The sequence below is a fragment of the Macrotis lagotis genome, chromosome X, assembly GCF_037893015.1.
Source record: "Macrotis lagotis isolate mMagLag1 chromosome X, bilby.v1.9.chrom.fasta, whole genome shotgun sequence".
Classification (NCBI taxonomy): domain Eukaryota; kingdom Metazoa; phylum Chordata; class Mammalia; order Peramelemorphia; family Peramelidae; genus Macrotis; species Macrotis lagotis.
The window spans coordinates 616,845,910-616,868,232 of NC_133666.1; the positions used below are offsets into that span (position 1 = coordinate 616,845,910).

The following is a 22,323-nucleotide window of genomic DNA, read 5'->3' on the forward strand; positions in this document are numbered from 1 at the left end:
TTTAAACGCATAAATAAAAAGACATGGGATTACAAGGGAAACCAATCATATTGAAATCATTCTTTAAAATTTTTTTTAAGTTCCTAGGTTCTAGGTGATGGGTACCTTATCTAAGATAAAATTCAATCCTCAGTCTGGCATAGAAAACACTCCATGAATTAGCTCTCATCTACCTTTCCAGACATATTTTATATTACTCCTCTCACTGTGCCCTTTCCATTCTGGTCACACTGAACTACCTTACTCCCTGAACTCGATACTCTTATCTCACCTCTATTTCTTGGCTCCGGTTGTCTCTCTTGTAATACACTCCCCCTCTCTTTTGCTTCTTAAAATGCCCAGCTTCCTGAAAGGTTCAGGTGAAAGGTGCCAACTTCCAAGGAAAGGTTTTCCTCAACCCTTCAGTTGTTAAATCTCTAACCCTCTACAAATTATCCTTTATCTGCATTCATGCTGCAGTCCATCCCTTCTTCAAGCTCCCCCCAGATTATAAATCCCTAGCTATCTTTGTATGCCTACTCTCTACCTTGGTACATGGTAAAAATAAGGAATTCTGATCTCACAAGCCTTTATTGAGAAACTACTTTGCTCAAGATTTTGTATTAATTGCTGGAGATTCAAAGTCAAAACAAATTAGTAAATGTATGTTTAATTGATTTCAATTGAATTGAATCAGTAAGAAAAGGAAGTTGAACAAAGTTACAAAAATTAAAATGATGGTCAGCTGGCTTAGCCAGATCTCTAGAATCAAGTATAAAGCTGTGTTTCCATTTCTCTGTTTTCTTTGTTTATTTGTTAGTTTTTGAGGCAATTGCTTTTGTATGACCCTGGGCAAGTCACTTAAACCCAATTCTCTATTTTCAAAGGAAGGTGCAATCTGGGCAGAAAAGGCTCAAGAAGATTGCTCATGACAGATCAATATGAAGTTTGTGGATCATGCTTGCCCTAGGAAAACCTGGGGCTGGGATCTCAAGGGTGAAGGACCTGGGGGAAGACGTGTCCCATGGTCTGAGAGTGGGAAGAGAGTTGTTGGGGACTTCATGGAGAATTTTACTCAGTCATCAGTTCCAGCTGCCTTCTATTCCAATGGTTTGATTCTACCTCCCTAGGGATGGACTTGGAGGACAAGAATCAGAAATCTTCAGAAGGGAGGTTGAGAGACTTCTAATCCCTTAGGATGCAGTCAGAAGGAAATTAGGCAACATGAGACTTTTCTGTACTTCTATCTCACTTCCCAAATATTCTCTGAGTTTGGGGTGTGTGTGTGTGTGTGTGTGTGTGTGTGTGTGTGTGTGTGTAGCCACAGAATTACAGAATCTCTGAAATGGAAAGCATCAACTCTTAAGTCTAATGCTTAGAAGACAGAAGAACTGGATTCATTTGACAAATACATTCTGGCCAACTTTTTCCCCTGGAGTCCTATTTCTGTCATTCACTAGTTGCTTGACATTTTACTACTTATTTCCCCTTTTTTTTTTGTAGGTTTTTGCAAGGCAAATGGGGTTAAGTGTCTTGCCCAAGGCCACACAGCTAGGTAATTATTAAGTGTCTGAGACCAGATTTGAACCCAGGTACTCCTGACTCCAGGGCCGGTGCTTTATCCACTACACCACCTAGCCATCCCTTATTTCCCTTTCTTAACTCTTATTTTTTTCTTCTGTAAAATGAGACCTCTAAAGGTCTCTTCCAGCTCTAAGTTAATGCCCTCTGCCTAGAACATAATGAAAACTTAACATATATTTATTAATTGGTCTATCCCAATCTCTATTGCATGAAGGCATCTGTAAACAGCCTTGACTGAAAGTTCACTACCTCTTAAAGCACTTCATTCCTAAATTCTCAAAAAGATGAACTTTAAGGAGATCAGTCTGGCAAAGACAAAGAAGACATGGTCTCCCTTGGAAATGCATCCATGTGCTATTGCTTGGGTTATTTTAGGTAGCGGTGTATCTGCCCTCTTAGACATATCTCAGAATCCTAGATTGGTTCTCAGAGAACATTATCTCCTAATCACCCCAGGGTTCCCAAGGTTGGATCTAAAAAAACTACCTTCTCTCTTGCAGCATGTATCATCAATTCTCCCCTGGTAATATTCTCTTTCCAGGTTCCAAGGAAATAACCTTGAGTTAGAACTCAATTGCCTATAGGATTTTTCAAATAGATTCTGAGTGTTCCTGACAGCAAGAATGTACCAACCTCTATCTTCAAGCCACCTCTGAGAAAATGAATCAAGAGAATTTACAAATATACAAATTTCAAAACTCAACAACAGAAAAATGATTATATAGGGTATGTTTGTTGTAAATGAATGGTCTTACAGTGGGCACTTACTATTGAATCATTTGAACTCATTAAATCAATGTTAACATTCTATGATTCTATGGATTCAGTTTGTACAGTTTTATGGATTCAAATTAATCAAGTCAACAAACATTAATTAATCACCTACCATGTACAAAGCAATCTACTGTCTGGGTGCTGGGGATTTAAAGGTAAAATTAAAAACAGCCACTGCCCTCAAGGGGTTTATATTCTATTGATTGGAGACTACAGCCCCTCAAAAATGAAGATCTAGTTGAAACTAGATGACATCAATTTACAATGGACCCAATTTCTTGGCTTTCTTTAGCAATATTTCAAAACCCATGAAAAGGGTAGGAGGATGGATAAGCAGGCTTCAGGTTTGGGCTAATCAAGACCTGAAAAATGATAGGATATTCAAAAGTAGATGCTATTGTATAATTGAAGTTTAGCTAGAATCAAGACTATGAAGAGAAGAAAACAAGATCAAAGGAAGTATAGCATTGCTAGATTCACAAAATATCGATGGAAGGCCAGGAGGCTAAAGACAGGAATGTAAAGAGGCAGGGATGATGTTGTCATCTAATTCAAGTCATTCATATTATGGATGGAGAAGCTCCAGAGAAGGGAAGGGACACATGAACTTATGTCTCAGCTGAAATTTCCTCTAAAACATTCCTGGCAACAACAATCATCCACCTCCTACTTGAAAAATTCAGTTGACAACCCATTATAATTTTAAGTAACTTTAATTGCTATTTTTTTCTTAAATCAAGACTTATTTAAGGAAAAGGTTTTGGGTTTTTTGGGTTTTTTTTTTTTTTTTTGGCAAGGTAATGGGGTTAAGTGGCTTGCCCAAGGCCACACAGCTAGGTAATTATTAAGTATCTGAGGCTGAATTTGAACTCAGGTACTCTATCCACGGTGCCACCTAGCCACCCCAATATTTTTCTAAAATCTACCTTTTTTTTGAAACTTTCATCTCAGGGCCCATGAAGAACAAATCTAAGCCCTCTTCCATCTCACAGCTCCTAAATAAATACTAGATGAATACACTGAGGTTGAGAGTCAGGGCAGAGCCTAGAATAAAAACCAGGTAAACTAACTCTGAGCCAGCTAGAAGACCCAGTGGTTAGAAGACTAGACCTGGAGTTAGGAAGATACTCATCTCCCTGAGTTCAAATCTGGTCTCAGATACTTACTAGCTGTGTAACCCTTGGCAAGCCACTTCACCCTCTTTACCTCAGTTTCCTCATCTGTAAAATAAGGTGGAGAAAGAAAGGACAGACCACTTCAGTTTACTCTACCAAGAAAACCTCAGGTGAGGGTCACAGATTTGGACCTGACTGAACAGCAACAACATCCTGATTCCAGTCCAAACTCTTCCTATTATACAGTTCTGATTATACCACTTCTGTGTTAAATATTAGATTAGAGAATCCTATTAATCCATGAACCCATCCCCTGGGGAAATTTGAAGGCTCCAAGGCAGGATGTGCCAGCAGCCAGGAGGAGAAGAACTGCTGACATTTCCATAGATTTTAAGATTTGTCTGACCCAAGGTAGTAGGCACTGTTTTTTTTTATAATTATTTCACATATAAGAAAGCTGAGGTTTGGAGAGGTTGGCTGAGTAATTTGCTCAATGTCGCAGGGTCAGAAAGCATCTGTGGTCATTTTTGAACTCTAGTCTTTCTGACTCCAAATTTCCTTCCTTGCCATGGAGAAAAAGGAAGATTATAGGATTTAGGGTCATATCTATATCTATATCTCTCTATATATCTATCCATATATCCATATGTCTATATAACTATACATATATAATCTATGTCATCTATATATGTATATGTATATATCGACATCTATATCTATATATCTATAAATATGTACATCTACATATGTATATCTTTATCTATACATATATATCTATATCTACATCTATATCTATATATCTATACATATATCTATGTCTATATATCTATACATATCTATACCTATATCTCTATATCTATGCATATATCTATATATCTATATCTACATCTCTATATCTATATATCTATACATATCTATACCTATATCTATCTATATCTATACATATATATATCTATATCTACATCTATATCTATATATCTATACATATATCTATGTCTATATATCTATACATATCTATACCTATATCTCTATATCTATACATATATCTATATCTATCTACATCTATATATCTATATATCTATACATACTATACCTATATCTATCTATCTATATCTATACATATATATCTATATCTACATCTATATCTATACATATATCTATGTATCTAATCTCTATATCTATATCTATATTTATATGTATATCTATAGCATTGTAGGGTCTTAAAGGTTCTACGGTCCAGGTATTTTTCATCTTTTTTACGCATGGGCCTTTTGACAGTCCGGTGTAGACCAGTGTGGGTTTCTGCTGACATTCATAGTTGAAGGAAATGCTAAATTTCTGGTCATGGGGAATCACAAAGAACGATGTGATTCTCCCCATGCCGGCCGACAGAGCCCCCCAAGCCCTCAGGGGTGTGTGTGAGCCCCGGGTTAGGGTCCTCCACTCCAGCTCGACTTCACCATGTCACAGGGAAGAAAAGCCGGGCCCCAGGAAGGGGCCGGGCCCCGCCGGAGGCCACCAGGCCTGTGAGGCGCCCCCAGGCCCGGCCCCGGCTCCCCGGCGCAGACTGACCCGGAGTTGGGGTGTCCCTGCGCCCCTTCCCTCCACCAGCCAGGCCCGGGACCGGTCCAAGGTCTCGCAGCTGGGGCGGGGCGGGGCGGCATTCGGATGCGGCTCCCCCCCCCCGAGACGCCCCCGGCACCGTGTGGGGGAGGGGCGGGCGCGGGGGGGGGGGTCCCCGGATCGTCGGGAGGGGCCGGAGCTGCGCAGGTCGGCCGGCAGGGGGCGCGGCGGCTCGCACCGGCGGAGGGTTCTCGGCCCAGCGACCTCGCCGCGGCCGGACCCGGGCGGAACGCACCAAGCCCGGGAGGGGCGGGGGAGGACGGCGAGGGGAGGGCGGGGCCAGGCGGCTCGGACCGCCCAGCTCCGCGCGCCCCCCCCCCCCCGGCCCGGCTTCTGCGGGTGGTTTCTCCCGGGCGCCGCAGTCGCTCCGAGCCTCTCCGCCCGCCGGCCGGCTCTCCGCCCGGGGCCCGGGCCGCGGCGCGCGCCCGCCCTCCGCCGGCCTCCGCCGCCCCGCCGCCGCCCCGCCGCCGCGATGCCGTGGCTGCTGCTGGCCCTGGGGCTGGCGGCCGCCTACTTCTGCCTGCTGGACGGCTGGTACCTGGTGCGCGTGCCCCTGGCCGTGCTGCGCGCGCGCCTGCTGCAGCCGCCCGTGCGCGACCTGCTGGCGGAGCAGCGCTACGCGGGCCGCGTGCTGCCCTCCGACCTGGACCTGCTGCTGCACATGAACAACGCGCGCTACCTGCGCGAGGCCGACGTGGCGCGCGCCGCGCACCTGGCGCGCTGCGGCGTGCTCGGCGCCCTGCGCGCGCTCGGCGCCCACGCCGTGCTGGCCGCCTCGTGCGCGCGCTACCGCCGCTCGCTGCGCCTGCTGGAGCCCTTCGAGGTGCGCACCCGCCTGCTGGGCTGGGACGGCCGCGCCTTCTACCTGGAGTCCCGCTTCGTCAGCCGCCGCGACGGCTTCGTGTGCGCCCTGCTGCTCTTCCGCCAGCACGTGCTGGGCTCCACGCCCGACCAGGTGGTGCAGCACCTCTGCAAGAGGCGGGTGAGCGCGCGCCCGCCGCCGGGGGGGCCTGGAACCCGGGCTGGCGGGGGCCCTAGAACCCGGGGCCGGAGGGGGCCTAGAGCCCGGGCTGGTGGGGGGGGCCTAGAACCCGGGGCCGGCGGGGGCCTAGAACCCGGGCCGGCGGGGGCCTAGAACCCGGGCCGGCGGGGGCCCAGAACCCGGGCTGGCGGGGGCCTAGAACCCGGGCTGGGGGGGGCCCAGAACCCGGGCCGGCGGGGGCCTAGAACCCGGGGCCGGCGGGGGCCTAGAACCCGGGCCGGCGGGGGTCTAGAACCTGGCAGGGAAGAACGGGGGGGCACAGAAAATAGTGGCAGCCGCGGGGACTAAGAACACCGGCTGGCAGGGGCCTTATAGACCTTGACATTGGGCGCTGTGACGGCTTTTGGAGTGCAGACTCCAAGTCTGGAAGGGCCCGCGGAACGTAGGACGCCTGACTGACGGGGGTGACACACTTGGCCCCAGCAGCGTCTAGGCTCGGGCTGGCAGCAGCGGCACCCATGCCAGCTCTGTATAATGGCACCCAGTTCATCCCCTGCTATGCTTAAGGGCTCCTGCGAGGCCGTGGGAAAGCAGGACTTGGCCCTCGAGGGACTTCTATGCAGCTGGGGGGGGGGCTTACAGAATGTACTCAGGTGAGAGGCTGGCACTGCCCTACCTGCTGGAGGGATGGGGGAAAACTTTATGGTGGCAAGACTTGGTGTCATAGAGACCGGCGCTCAAGTGTTAGTCATTGGCATCGCACTTCTGACATCTGTTGTCTTCCATGACAGTTGGGAAGTCACCAAACCCCTCTATGCTCCATCTCTATATTGAATTATATAGACTTATAATGCTTATAACATATAATGTGTATATATATATATGTAATTCCTTCCGTATATTTACCTTCAGTATTTTAAATTCTTTTACCTTACACGGTTGTTAGGATGGCATGACATATATAAAGTATTTTTCAAACCTTAAAGACCTCATCAACTATTATTCTACAATACAGTAAGTCAGAGTTAGAAAAGATCTTCAGAACATAGAAAGAGCCAGAAGGTGCCTTAGAATATGGAACATGAAGCCTCGGAGTTACTTTAGAAGATAAAAACCAGAGCTCCAAGGTAGACTAGACTTGACCAAGGTCACAAAGACCATTCATAGCACATCCAAGAAGTAATGGAAGCCAGGGGTCTTCACTCCCCTCAGGTCCCAGCCCTGCTAAGGGCTCACCTTGTGACCTAGAGCAGGTCAACTGCTGAGGCAGACTATCCAGAGTGGGAATTGGATTATGTAATTGCAGAATGTGAGATCTGTTAGAAACCCTGGGGATCCTTTCACATAATCTCCTCATTAGAATTCATCAGAAAAGCTCATTTTATTTCACTTGCTTTCCCCAGAACCCTCATGAGATAGATTGATTAGTGATTGGAGCCAGCCAATTTATGGATGAGTAAGCTGAGCCTTCCAGAAGAGAAGTAAATGGATCTCCTGTTTTACAATCAGATTCTTCTTGATGTTTAAGCATTAACAGTATTTAATCAGATACATAATTTTGAGCAGTTCCAAGTTTAATCTGAAGGGGTTTGTGAGTGGGGGGAGAACCCAGGCCAAAGTCAAGGAGTTTCCAGAATCCTAAAATTTGGAAGGACCTTAGAGATTATCTAGTCCAACCCAGAATTATGTATAAATTCTTTTTGTAATGTCCCAAGTCAAAGGAGACAACAATAATAGCACTCTCTTTATCTTGTGCTTTAAGATTTATTGATTTAAAACACTTATTTATAATTTATCATTTGTAAATACAATATAATATATAACTATGGTATATGGTATTGTGTTAATATAATATATAATAATGTAATATAATAAATTCCATATAACATTATTTATTAATATAAAACATTTAGCCAATATTGTCTCATTTGATCCTCATAACCACCTTGGGAGATGCTACTTTTTCTCCCATTTTGCATATGAGAAAACTGAGGCAGGCAGAAATAATATGACTTTCCCAGGGTCACATAACTAGTGAGTGACTAAGACTAGATTTGAACTCAGGCCTTCAGGACTCTTACTTAGCCACCTGCCTTCAGAACTGACTCTTTACTCTTTTAGATTATTCTCATTGTTAGGAATTGTTTCCTTATGTTGAAATCTCATCTTTCCCACTTAACCTCATTGATCCTAGTTCATTATGTGGTTAAGCAGGCCATACCTCATTCACCTGCCTCTTCAGTCATTTAAAAGGAACTGTCAAGTTCCCCTAAATCTTCTCTTTCCCAGGCTAAACATCAGTTCAGTTGCTCCTCCTATGAAACTATTTAGCTTCTACACAGCTCAAAACATCTATCAGCTTAGAGACTCCCAGAATTGAACTCTGTACTCCATCCATGGTCTAACCTGGCCCAGACAGTGAGACTATGGCCTACCTTCCTGGCCTTCCTCCATCCAAGAGAGAGAGCCCAGTTAACCTTTTTGACTGCCATGTCACGCTTCTGATTCATATGAACCTTGCAGTCACCGGACCCCAGTTCTTTCTTAGGTAAATGTGAATGCTTCGGCCATTTTGTTCTCCAATTGATTTTTTGGACCTCAGATTAGCGCTTTCCATTTGTTCCTCTTGAATCCATCCAAAGTGAGGGAAGCCTAACTTAAAGACCTTGGGCAGTTTGTCCAACCCAGGTGTTGTCATACATCTAAGTCTGTATCATCTGCATTCTGTGCCCTTCATTCAAAGCAAGAGTTCTTAACCTTTGTGTCATGGACCCTTGGGGAAGCCTGGTGAAACCTGGCCTTTCATGTGCAAGTCTTTTGACTTCTAAATCCAATGCCCTGCATGCTGAGCTGCATATATTTTAGGAGATGATCTTATCTCCATGTTAGGTGAGTGCCCACGTCCTTCTCTCTGTAGCCCAGGGAGATCAAATAGAGAAGAAATCCTAGCATCCTGGGATTAAGAATGGGAAAAGTCCTCAGGGGTGGCCTAGTCCAGTCCTCTCATTTTCTAGATAAGGAACTGAGACTCAGAGAGATCAAGGAGATTTGCCCAAGACTAGGTTTCCCACAGAGGCCCCAATTCCAAATCCAACATGCTTTCCTCATCTTTGTTTTTATTCTTCATAGAATGAAGAAAAATCATATTCCTGAGGGTGGGGGAAGACTAGCCTTTATTAATCACTTACTATGTGCCTCCATATTGAATAGGTTAAAAGACCTAACCAGGCCGGGGGGCGGAGCCAAGATGGCGACATGAAGGGAGTCTTAGGAGCTCTCTGATAAAAACTCATAAACTAAGGACTCTAACTAAACTTTGGAGAGACAGAACCCACAAAGGGACCCAGTGAGGCAGTTCTCCTACTCAAGGTAACCTGGAAAAAAGCAGAAAGGCTCTGCTCCCCGGGGTCGGAGGGGTGGCCCACCAGAGCCAAAGAACTTCAGCCTCCTGGAGGCAACCCCTGGGCGCTGGGAGCCTCAGCTCACAGCAGCAGGGGAGTCTCCTGAGCTGCACCCCGGGGAGCACCAGCACAAAGTGGGGGAACAGCGGGGGACCTCTGCCAGAGCCAGCACATGGAGCCCAGCCCTCAGGGCACACAGCCTGGCAGCCCAGACCCAGAAACAGAAGCTGGTGGAGCTGGTAAGCAGGAGCCCCCAGGGCATGAGCCCATTGAGCTGAGGGAGGGGAGTGAAGAGAGACTGCAGAGCTCTGTCCTCTGCCCCTAGGACAGGACTCTGGGGCTCTGACCACATTCAGATCCTGATCGAAGTCTAGGCCCCCCCATAGAACAGCAGGGCCCCCCCCCACCTCAGCCCCATGGCAGAAGGGGGCGCTTATGGTCATTCACAGACCAGGAGGGAGGACAGAACCTCACACACTGAGACCCTTGTGGGAGTGTCCCAAAAGCTCAGGAAGCACCCCCAAAAAACAGGCTTAGGCTGGGAAAATGAACAAACAAAGAAACAAGAGGAAGACCATTGAGAAATATTTTGCAAATGAGCCCAAGAAGGATCAAAATACTCAGTCTGAAGATGAGGAAGCACAAGCTCCTGCATCTAAAGACTCCAAGAAAACGCTATGACAGAGCTCAAAAAAGACTTTGAAAATCAAATGAGGGAGCTGGAAGAAAAACTGGGAAAAGAAAGGAGAGAGATACAGGAAAAACATGAAATGAAGTCAGCAGCTTAGTCAAGGAAATCCAAAAAATGCTGAAGAAAATAGCATGCTAAAAACCAGCTTAGGTCAAATGGATAAAACAGTGCAAAAAGTTATTGAGAAGAATGCTTTAAAAAGCAAAATTGGCCAGATGGAAAAAGAGATAAGAAAACTCTGAGGAGAATAAATCCTTCAGACAAAGAATAGAATTCAGGGAGATTGATGAATTTACCAGAAATCAGGAATCAATACTTCAAAACCAAAAACATGAAAAATTAGAAGAAAATGTAAAATATCTCATTGAAAAAGCAACTGATATGGAAAACAGACTTAGGAAAGATAATTTGAAAATTATTGGAATACTATTATAGGCCAAGTTCCAGAACTCCCAAGTCAAAGAGAAAATATTACAAGCAGCCAGAAGGACACAGTTCAAATATCATGGAGCTGCAGTCAGGATCACACAGGACTTAGCAGCAACTACATTGGAAGCTCCTAGGGCTTGGAATGCAATATACCGGAAGGCAAAAGAGCTTAGAATGCAGCCAAGAATGAACTACCCAGCAAGGCTGAATGTCCTCTTCCAGGGAAAAAGATGGACTTTCAGTGAACCAGGGGAATTTCAAAGGTTCCTTTTGGAATGGCCAGAGCTGAACAGAAGGTTTGATCTTCAGATACAGGACTCAGGTGAAGCATGGAGATTGGAAGAGAGGGGGGAAATATGAGGGACTTAATGAGGATGAACTGCATGGATAGAAAAATGATACTGATAATGTTCCTATGAACCATCTCAGTTAATAGAGCAGGTAGAGGGAGCTTTTATAGTTGAAACACAGGAGAAAGCTGAATTCGAAGATAAAATATGATGTAAAAATGGAGTCAATAAGAAAAAAAAGAAATAGAATGGGAGGAAGAAAAAGGAGAGGGGGAATAGTCCAAGCTGTTTCACATAATAAGATTTTTTTTTATTACAATGAGCTATTGCAATGATATGGAAGGGGGGAGGCAAGGGGGAATGAGGGAACCTTTGCTCTCATCAGGGATGGCTAGGAGAGGAAACAGCAAATATACTCAATGGGGTATAGACAACTGGAGTAAGATGGAGTGGGGAGCAGGGGAAAGGGGTGGGGAGGAGAGGATGGACCATGGGGGGACAGTGGTCAGATATAACACATTTTCTTTTTTTTTACTTCTTGCAAGGGGCTTGGATTGGATGGCCTGCCCAGGACCATAGGGTCAGGTGGATTCTGGGCCTAAGGGGTGGTATGGGGGCTCAGGGCTTCTTGGCCCCAGGACCAGGGATCTGTCTGCTGCGCCACTCAGCAACCCTACAGCAGAGTCAGAGTGAAAGGAGAGAGAAAATATAGTACATGGTAGTGGAGAAATAAGAAAGGAGGGAGTTGTGATCAGCAATGGCAACATTGGAAAAATATGGAAGTAACTTTTGTGATGGACTTATCATAAAGAATGTGATCCACTCATGACAGAGTTGATGGTTTTGGAACAAAGACTGAAACACATTTTTTGTTATTATTATTTGGGGGAGGGTGCAGGGCAAGTGGGGCTGGGTGGCCTGCCTGGGGCCACATAGCAGGGTGATCATTGGGTGTCTGGGGCTGGATTGGGACCCAGGTGCTCCTGGCTCAAGGGCCAATGCTCTGTCTGCCACCCAGCCACCCCTACTATTATTACTATTTTATTTTATTTTGGGTCTTTTTTTTTCTTCTTTTTGGTTTTTGCAGGGCAGTGGGGATCGGGTGGCTTGCATGTCACATGGCTGGGTGATTATTGAGTTTACGAGGCTGAATATGGACTCGGGTGCTCATGGCTCCAGGGCTGGTACTTCGTCCATTGCACCACCTGGCCATACCTACAATTATGACTATTATTTTTTTTAATTTTGATTTTTTTTCTCCCCCCTTTACTTTTTTGCCCAAGCAAGTCTATCTATATTCATGGGGGGAGGGGTATTTTGTTTACTTGTAAACAAGTATATTTTATTAATGTAAAGAAAAACATTTGTACAAAATGAGAATAAAAATAAATTTCAAAAATAAAAAAAAACAAAAAAAAAAGACCTAACCAGGCCAGATCCTTCTTGACTTCAAATCCAGGCCTCTTTATTGTAGCACAGGGATAGGGATCCAGGTGGAGTTTGAATTGGATGGGGTGAATGCAATGAGAAACGCATTGCATTTTGAATCAAAAGACTTGGGTTCAAATCCCATCATTGATTTTGGGCAATCTTAACCCCATACAGTTTACTCATTCATAAAATGAGAGTTCATTCAATCAGATGAATTCTGTGATTATGCAAACGATTCTTAAGATTTTTGAGGTGAATTCTTTGTCCTTTGGCCATTTGGTTAAACCTGTGTTCATATATCAATCAAGCTACCTACCAAGCACAAAAGAAACTGATTATATTGAAATGCAGTTTTTAAAATAACCCTTCAAAACCAGGTACCCAAGTTCATAAGATGCCCTGCTAGGCCAGACACCTGACCTGGTAACCTTCATGTGGCCCCTGGACAATCCTCAACTAACCCCTGAGGGTCCTGAGTCACAGCACTCCCACCTTCTGCTCAGGATAGCTGACAAATTGCTACCACCATGATGAAATTGCTCTTGTTGAACCTCTTCTCCACTTTAAATCCTTGATATCCCTTTAAGATGCTATTCTCAATAGCCTACTACATATGGTGGAAAGCTCTCAAGCTGATGTGCCAGGCCCCAAACTCACATTTATGGAAATGTAGTCTTAACCCCAGCCAAAATTGTCTATGCACACCCAAGGCTTCCTTCTCCAAAGCTGAAGGCTTTCTGGACACCCCGCTTCCCCTTCCAGGGTCAGCTCAAATGTCCCAAGGAATCTTTTCCCCAGTCTGGAGGCTGGATCTGAACTCAGGGTTTCCTATGATCCCTATTAGACTTCTCCTCACCTCCTCCCTTTCTAAGGTCACTAAAGAGCCTCATTTAGGTGCTAGAGTAGGCAGAGGAAAGAAGGATAAAACACATTCCATATGACTTTGGTTAATTTAAGTTTTACAAAGTAGTTTCCTCCTCTGGCAGGTCATTCATGCCTTACTCTCCCACTTTATGAAGGGAGAAACTAAGGCTGCAAGATAAAAATGGCTTGCACTGGTGTTCCATGAACTTGAATGGAAAACTAAAAGTATCTTTTTTTTTCCACTAACATCTAACTGAAATTTAACATTTCCCTAAATTATTTTAAAAAACATTATTCTGACACCTAGCCAAGGCTTCCTAGAGGAAGATCACAAAATTAAAGGCCTTCATAGATCTGAAGCCAGGACTGGGGGGGGTCACTGCCAGCACTCATTTTGGTCCTCACCTGTGTTTCTCTTCTCCCTACAGGTGGAGTCACCCGAGCTCCCCGAGGATCTCCAGCACTGGATTAACTACAACGAAGCCAGCAGCCAGAAACTACGGGCAGAATGTGGTCTCAGCAGCACCAAGGATCAGTAACAGGCTGACCCCTGCACTTCTCCCCATTCCTTCCCTTGAGGAAGGAACACCAGTATCCCTATCACTTATTAATTTATTTTCTACACTTTTGCACTTGTCCACTGGGGCTGGGGATTCTCAGGGAAGGGAAGGGGGATAGTCAACAACACTTCTGTCTGACCCCCTACCTGGGCAGGGCTGGATTTGAGTGAATTGAGGAGAAAGCAAAAGTTTGGCAGGGACTGTCATTCCCATTTTACAGAAATGGAAACTAAGGCCCAGAGCACCATGGCCAGTTTCACAGCAAGTTGCTAGAAGAGCCACTGGTACCTGCACCTCTCAGTTCACAGCCCTGGTTCTTTCTGTTCTAGCCATGCCTTCTTTCCTTGATTTTGCTATTTATTTCTCTCATGGGGCTTTATTTTTGAAGTAAACAACCTTCCTGGGAAGCCCCTCACTCACTTGGGGTGGTAGAAAGAGATTTGGGTTCAGATCTCAGCTCTTTCATGATCTCACTACATGACCTAGGAAAGTCCTTTTCTCTCTGGGCCTCTGTCTCCTTTTTCATAGGATTCAGAGAATTTGGGACTAGAATTGACCTTAGAGATTGTCTAGTCCAACCGGCCTTACAGAGAAGGGATATTGAGACCCAGAAAAGGAACATGGTTCCCAGAAAGGTTATGCAGGGAGTGAGAATCAGAGCTAGCATCAGCCCCCTTTGCTCTTCCCCATGCTGAGAGGCCCCCTTCCACCTCAGATAGCCATCAAGTTGACTTTTCCAACAAGACAGGAATCCTTTTGCTCTCTCTACCACCAGAGTTGGGGTCCAGAACTGCTGTATGGGCCTCTGTGAAAAGCGGGGGGAAGAACAGATTGGTGGCCCACCATCTCATCCTGCCCTGCCTAGTTTTCTCCTCCATCCCTCAGACACCTGAATGTAGTGACCAGATCTCTCTCCTACACAGGTTCCCTTCCAATAAGCACTTTATGGATGAGACTGTATTTAATCTACCATACTAGATCTGTGTCAAGGCCTGTCCATTTCTATCTACATATACCCCCTTCTTCCCAAGGAGCTGATGCTGGCATGAGGTCAGCCAAAACTAGAAGAGGGCAGGCCCGATCAGGGAAAGCCCCTGAAGCCAGGAAAGTCAACAGGGCCAGATCTCAGCCCAGTCTCCTGCTTCTCTAACAGGAAGAGGGGACGACCTGAGGGCCCAAGTGAAACTATCTTCGCCTCTGGTCTCCAGGCCCACCCTCTACCACTGTAACCTCTGCTTGCCTTGTGGCTGCCCTGACAGGTGCCCCGGGACCATATGTCCCAAGCTCTCTCCTGTGGCTGCCCCAACAGGTGCCCCTGGGACCATGCGTCCCAAGCTCTCTTTCTCTTCCGTTACCCTAGCCATTCTCATCTCCTGTCTCAGAAAAGCTGGAATCTTTTTGTTTGTTTGTTTTATTTAAGAAAGAGAGATATTAAAAGATTTTAAAACAAAATATCCTTGGGAACTAATGGTCTCTTCATTCTTAGTCTCCTTGTTTCTGATCCATAATAACACATAGCTGGAGTTAGACAAATCTCGGCCCTCCCAAGAGAGGAGGCCTTTTCATCTCACAATTCTCTCACATTTCAGAAGTTCCTTTCCTCAAAACCCTTGCTATGATAAAGGTAATATAAATGGGTCCACTTTACAGGTGAAAGGACAAGTTCAGAGCCGCGAAGTGACTTATAAGGGTCACACGGGGTGAGCAATTCAGAGAATATCCATCACTTCCTGCAGGTGTGTAGACAGTTTAGAAAGCAGTTTAGGGATCTGGGCAGGAAAGCTGCTGTTACCTCAGGGAAGCAAAAATGTTTCCCAGGGACTGACACCTTCCTGTTAAAAGACAAATGCTGGGAATCTGGCAAATCCTTTACTTCAAGGCAAAAGCATCTCCTGGGAATTCATCCTTAGGTACCTTGACTTTGAAACAGATTGACAGAATTGAGAGTAAATTGGAGCAAGTTTTTTCCATTCAGTTCAACTCTGCTAAAATCCTGCTACAAGGCAGGCTACATGGAACTGTGTGAGATGCAGAACTCAGCCAAGTACCCCCACGCAGATAGTTTTGACGCACATTACATAAATATATAAGAGGGACAAAGTGGGTGAAATCTGAAGGGGAATGTCATTAATATAGATATGGCAGAGAAGTCTTCCTGGTAGAGGTGACACTTGAGTGAGTCTTTGGAATTCAGTCTCAGAGCAGTGTGGTGGACAGAGGGCCAGCCTTGGAGTCTGTAAGAACAGGGTTCAAATTTTGTCTCTGATGGACACTACCTGGGATGACCAGGGCCAAGTCACAGCCCCAGCTTGCTTCATAAGGCTAGAGATGGAATTGCCAGAATGTATCAAGAAGGAAGTTTTCCATGGGATTTCCCAAGCATAAAATCACAGATCAAACCAAAATCAAAGAAGGTGGCTACAAGGTCATTCTAGGCCTAGTCTACAATTCACTGATGGGGGTAAATGACTTCTGAACCCTGATTACTATCTACACATGTGAAGTATGTGCTAGATCATCTGAGTTGCAGGGATGTTCCTTGGCTTCCTGATCCCTCTCACCCCATCAGATCTATCAGCATCTGGGGCGCCTTTGAAACCGACCAGCTGTGTGACCCTAGGAGGTTGCAGTTCATTTATCTGTAAATGGAAATCTTACGTGTCTTACCTTCGTCCTCCCAGGGCTTGTGAGGAAAGGCTTTGCAGACCCTATAACATCACATGGTTCAGGGTATGTGAAATTTGGAAAACACCCAAGTCTGACCCCTTCCTATGCTGCTTGCTTTTGGCCTTGGCCCAGGGGAGAGATTTATTTCCTTCCTTTGGTCCTCAGTTATTCCATTTGTCAAATGGAATTGTATGCTCATATTTAGATCTAGAAGGGACCATCAACGACACTGTAAACCTTAAAATGCAATTGAAATGAGTAAACATGGTAACTTTTGGGGAAAACTAAAAAAAACCCCCAACACCCTTCATTTGAACTCATTGTGGCTTTTAAAGCAAGTGCTTAAGTTGTTATTGATCTGGAGGTCTGGCAGAAGTTTCCCTTGGATACCCCCCCCCCATGATTCTAAGTTGTGATAAACACTCCTGGCTCCTTACATTGCTGGGAAGACCTTGGCAGCCCACCTTGGCAGACATATGCTCATCTTCACTAAGCTACGCTCCATAGTCATCTTGCATGTTTTTGAATTGGCAGGTGCCTGGTTTTAATATGGGACTCTTAAGACCAACCTCTCCATTAAGGCAGAAGTGAGTCAGTCAGGCACCAGCCAAAGGACTCCTGGAGTGTGCACCCCAGATGTCACCCACCAGCTGTTTGTGTTGTTTGTCCTTCCTTCTAAAAGAAGACCATGACATCAGGGGAGTGATGCTTTGGCAAGAATGTGAATTGGATTTGAGTGAGGGGGCGCTCTGCTAAGTCACCAGTCTCACTTTCTCCTCCAGAGTCATCTGAATCCACTGACTGGATATGAATCTGGATGACTAGAGATGGCCCTGCTTGTGAGGCAGTTAGGGTTAAGTGACTTGCCTAAGGTCACACAGCTAGTTAAATGTCAAGTGTCAGACTGGATTTGAACTCAGGTCCTGATTTCAGGCTGGTAGTCTCCCCACTGTGCCATCTAGCTGCTCAAAACCCATGTCCTCTGACTCCAAAGTCACTGCTCTTTCCATTATGCCATACTTCAGATCCCTGTAGCTTTTTCTACCCACTGAAAGAATACACAAGTTGCAGCACACACACACACACACACACCCGGCTTAGTTACAATTGTTTGGTTGTGTCTGACTCATTGTGACCTCGATTGGGGTTTTCTTGGCAAAATTATTGGATTTCCCATTTCATTCTCTGATTCTTTTTACAGATAAGGAAACGAGACAAAAAGTAAAATGACTTACCCAATAGCACACAGCTAATAAGTCTCTGAAGTCAGAACTAATCTCAGGAAGATGAGTCTTCCAAATCACAAACCCAGCACCCTATCCACCACATCACCTAGCTAACCAGAAAGGTCACTAAACCACTCATTCCATCCAGGTTATGATTTTGTTGTAGTACTAGCTCAATTTACCACAATTTTCCATGAGTTAAAAAGCTAAACTGGGGATCAGGAAACCCTATATTCATATTTAGGCACTGTCACAAAAGACCTGAAGAAGCAAATTTTAATGAAATGAGGTCCCTTCCATATCTGATTTTCTTGAGGTTTCCTAAGCCCTGGATTTTTTGTGTTTTGATTGATCTTGCCTTATGCCTTTAGGGCTGAGCCATATGAATACACATAGAAGGAATTTAGCCTGGAGGAGAGAAGGCTAAGCAACACTTGATGGCAACTTTCAACTATTTAAAAAGGGGTATTCTGGGAACCAGGAGTTAAAGTTCTGCTTGGTCCCAGAGGGCAGATTTAGTTAGGGAGATGTGGGAGCTAAGTTTCTTAATTGCTTCTTGGGCTCAAATGAACCCTGGACTGCCTCAGGGCTTGGGAGGTGCCCTAGCTTAGGCAGTATGACCACCAAGGGGGATTTTCTAGAGTAATACCCTTGGAGCCTTTTCCAAAATGGAGATCCTAATTCCATTTGTACTTGGAAAACTTTCATTTGATTTCAAGGCTACTACAGGTAGCAGCTGACCCTTTCACTGGCACTCTGAGGGTGATTTCTGAATTTAAAATGAGTACTCCAGTAGTTAATATTTTGAAAACCTAAAAATTCATAAAAGTCTCAGTGATTGTGAAGGGTCCTCTTGCCTTAGTGATCTGCAATCGTCAATGCCAGCCTCTTCTAGGAGTTAATTTAGGGAACTTTTCCCTCTTTCCCACCAGGAGCTGTCATCTTTCACCAGTGTCTAAAATTTCTAAGATCTAAGACTTCTGGGCTTGTGGGGTTCCTTGCATGTCTCACTTCTCCAATCCTTGCCTGTCTGGGTTCCCTTTCTGAGCTGCCACTCATAACTGGATGTCCCAATCTAGAATGCTACTCTTGCAACTTCCTTTTCCCTTGTCTCTACCAGGCTCCAGACCTCAAGTATTCACAAGCTCACTTAAAAAATTCATGAGTTCTTTAATATGCCTAAAAGAATTCTGCCCAGGATCAGACTTGGTCACCAGGAATGTCCTAAGTTCTTTCTAGTTTCTCCTTATCATTGTTTGTTGTTGCTAGAGTTAGACCCTTAGCAATCATTTATTCCATTATCATTTTTTTCTTTTTTAAATTATGAATTTAACATCTACAAGCATTTGATAGTCAAAGAAATATGGAATGTAAATGGAATGTAATTTTTCATAACTATATATTAAATTTAACAAGACAAAATTGCCTGTTTTTCTGTCCCCTTCTGAATATAGTAATTTTCTTCTGTTTTTTAAATGTTTTATTGATCCACCTAAAAATTTTACTTTTTTTTTAATTTAATGAACTCTTAAAAAGGGCATTTCCATGTACAAAGAATAAAAAGAGTATTCTAGGTGAAACCGAGGATCTCCAATTTATATTCTTTCTTTTTTATTAAGCGTATTAGAGATCCATCCTGTCACTTTCAAAGCTGTCCCTTCTGTGTGTCTTCCTTTGAACCTTCTGCTCTCTTATATGTTTTAAAAAAATTCTGCAATGACCTTTTTTTCCCTTTTCTTCCTTTTTTGAAGGGGCAACAACTACTAGTTTGGTCTCTCCCTTCAAATTAAAGATGAAAAATATTCTTGCAAAAAATAAGCAAAATAGATGGACAGATTTGCGACATCCAAAACCCTATGCCTTATTCTGCACCAAGTCTTGGACTTCTGTTAGGAGAATGAGGTAGCATATTTGCTTTGTCATTGGTCCTCTCATTGAATTGATCAGAGTTCTTACATCTTTCAAAGTTGTTTGTCTTCATAGTGTTATTGAAAAATTGTTCTGATCCTGCTTCCTCTATATCACAACTCATATGAGTCCAGGTTTCTCAGAAACCATCCTTTTTGTCATTTTTATGATGAAATAATATTCCATTACATTCATATCTCATGATTTATTCAGTTATTTATTCAGTTATTCCCCTTTGGGATGCCTCCTTAGTTTCTTTTTTTTAATCTAAAAGAAAAAAAACTGTTATAATTTGTGCCCATAAGTTTTTTCCTTCCTTCTTTGATCTCTTTGTTGGACAAGACCCAGTGATATCAATGGTTCCAAGAGAGTATTCAGTTTAGTGACCTTTGGGGACATTTTTCCATTAATTCTTTCTATCCCTATTTAGTAATTTACCTCCTACCCCTCAATAGAAATTGCCTCTGGTAACAAATAAATCCAGTCAAGTAAGTAAAACTCATCTACCATGTCTAAAAATATTTTTTTTCATTCTGTACTTCTCCCACTTACTACCTGCATGACCTTTGTCAAATCACTTAATCATTTTGAGCCCAGTTTTCCTTATCTGTAATATGATTAGATGACTTCTAAGACTCACCTAGTTTTAAACCTGTGATCCTAGGACCTCTCTACCAAGAGGCAAGTAGCATGCTTCATGTATTTTTTTTCTAAAGCCATGATTAGTTACCACCTTTACTGATGATCTAAAGTTTTGAAAGTTGTTTTTGTTTTCATTATTATGGTCTTCTAAAATGGCCTCCTGGGTTTTGCCAATTTCCTTATGCATCAGTTCATATAAAACTTCTCCAGTTTTTCTGAATCCTTGTTATTTCTTACACTTAAATTATAATCTGTTGCATTAGTATATCACAATTTATTCAATCTTTCTCCAATTGATGGACACTTCCTTTGCTTCTAGTGCTTTGCTTACAACAAAGAATCCCATTGTAACTGTTTTGCGCTTATCTGTCCTTTGCTTTGACTTCTTGGAAGAAATGTCTAGCAGAGATATCAGGACCAAAGCAACTCCTTTATTGTTAAAGAAGGAAGTTGATGCTCTAGGATTTTAACTAAGGTGCTTTGAATCTACATTCCATCCTCTTTCCACCAAACTCAGTGCCATTGATGTCTTCCCCATGCTATGGAATATGTGACCTGAATCTTTTGTAACAAGATGCTCAACTCTTGGCCTTCCCCTATTTCTTTTCCCTCCCAAGACTTGGAGTTTTCTTTCTGGACAGACTTTTTTTTTTTTATTATTAGTCTTCATGATCCCTCCCCAACCTACTTACTTGCCACTTACTATCTGGATAGAGAGACTTAGGTTCAGAAAAAACAAGAGCCCTATATCATCAAATTTTCAGGTTATCACTATGCAAATTATCTTTTCTGTTCAGTTTTGCAGGTGGGAGTTTTGAAAAGTAGAGAGAATAGATTCAGGTTTAATTAGTAAGTTATCTGAGTAACAAGAAGACTTGGGGAAAAAATTTAAATAGGAGTAGTGTGGTATATTGTTATGTTTAGATTTGCAAGCAGAGGAACTAGATTCAAATCCCATCTCTGCTCCTATATGACATTAGGCAAGTCACTGTCCCTTTCCACATATTAGTTTTCTCAGCTATAAAATACAGGAATTGTGTTGGATCTTCAAAATTCCCTAAAACTCTTGATATTCCTCCCTTCCAGTGCCTTCTGCATTTTGGGCAGAGGAAAGGGTGATGGCTAATTAGATGAGAAATGTAGATGGGAATGCCCAGAATCTCTCATTAGCCAGAACTGACTTCCTAATGGTAGAGGAGTTGAAGATTATAATCTAATGAATAATCCTCTTCCAGAGTAACAGGTTGTAAGAATCCAACAAACCTCTATTAAGTGTCTACTATAAGAAAGATTCCTTTCAAGGTACTGGGGAATAGAGGGCTTCAAAAGATTTCAAAGAGCTTTTTTTTTAAATCTATTTTTAATTTAATTTAATTTGTTATTGTGAATGACTCATAATTATAAATGCTTAGTCTAGAGTGATTAAAATAGCTTTTATTAATAAACTCTATAGAGGACCATTTCTCCTAGTGAGAAAAGACCCCAAATTATGAATGTCCAATCTTTTATGCAGTTTGAAAAACTTGTTCCTCTCCTTTATGGCCAATCGTCTGTCAGGGTCACAAGCTACTTGATGCATCACCCCTGTATGTTTTTCCCACCCAGCTCATTATACTAATGAGTATAGGGGAGTGAACAGTAATTTTCATCAACCTCCTTAAGCAGGTATATTTGTAAAGGACAAGGACTCTAGGTCAGCTTGGACCTTGATGGTGCAGGCCAATCTAATCTCAGATCTGATCAGATGGGATCAATTCTTTTGTCTTACACTCATAGACCTGCAGGCAGACCCCAGCCTTGAAATGTATGCATATATTTAAATTAACAATCTCCTCTTACATTCTGTGGAAGCCAAATATCCTACATTCCTCACTGTTATCTACTTTTAGTTTTATTTTTGCAAATAACAATAAGTTATTCCTGTGCTTACCCCTTTTATATCACAAAAACACCCTGAAGTGGGTACTTTTACAAATAGTCAACCACAAAAAAATGCCACCTCTCTCTACATAGATAATTTACTCTAATAACTATTGAATTAAAAATAATCAAATACCACATGCTGTGACATCTGGATCCTTCTCTCCCATTCCTATTAAAGGGTATCTCCCATGCTTCTCATTTTTTTTTAAGGATTTTTGCAAGGCAAATGGAGTT

General features: G+C 43.5%; 1 protein-coding gene across 1 annotated transcript; it reads left to right on the top strand.

Moving 5' to 3' along the window:
* Positions 1 to 5,499: 5,499 nt before the first annotated feature.
* THEM6 (thioesterase superfamily member 6) lies at positions 5,500 to 15,171 on the top strand. Its single transcript, XM_074202877.1, has 2 exons — positions 5,500 to 6,057; positions 13,592 to 15,171. The coding sequence occupies exons 1-2, from the start codon at positions 5,548 to 5,550 to the stop codon at positions 13,700 to 13,702; spliced, it is 621 nt and encodes a 206-aa protein (XP_074058978.1). The 5' UTR covers positions 5,500 to 5,547; the 3' UTR covers positions 13,703 to 15,171.
* The last annotated feature ends 7,152 nt before the right edge of the window (positions 15,172 to 22,323 follow it).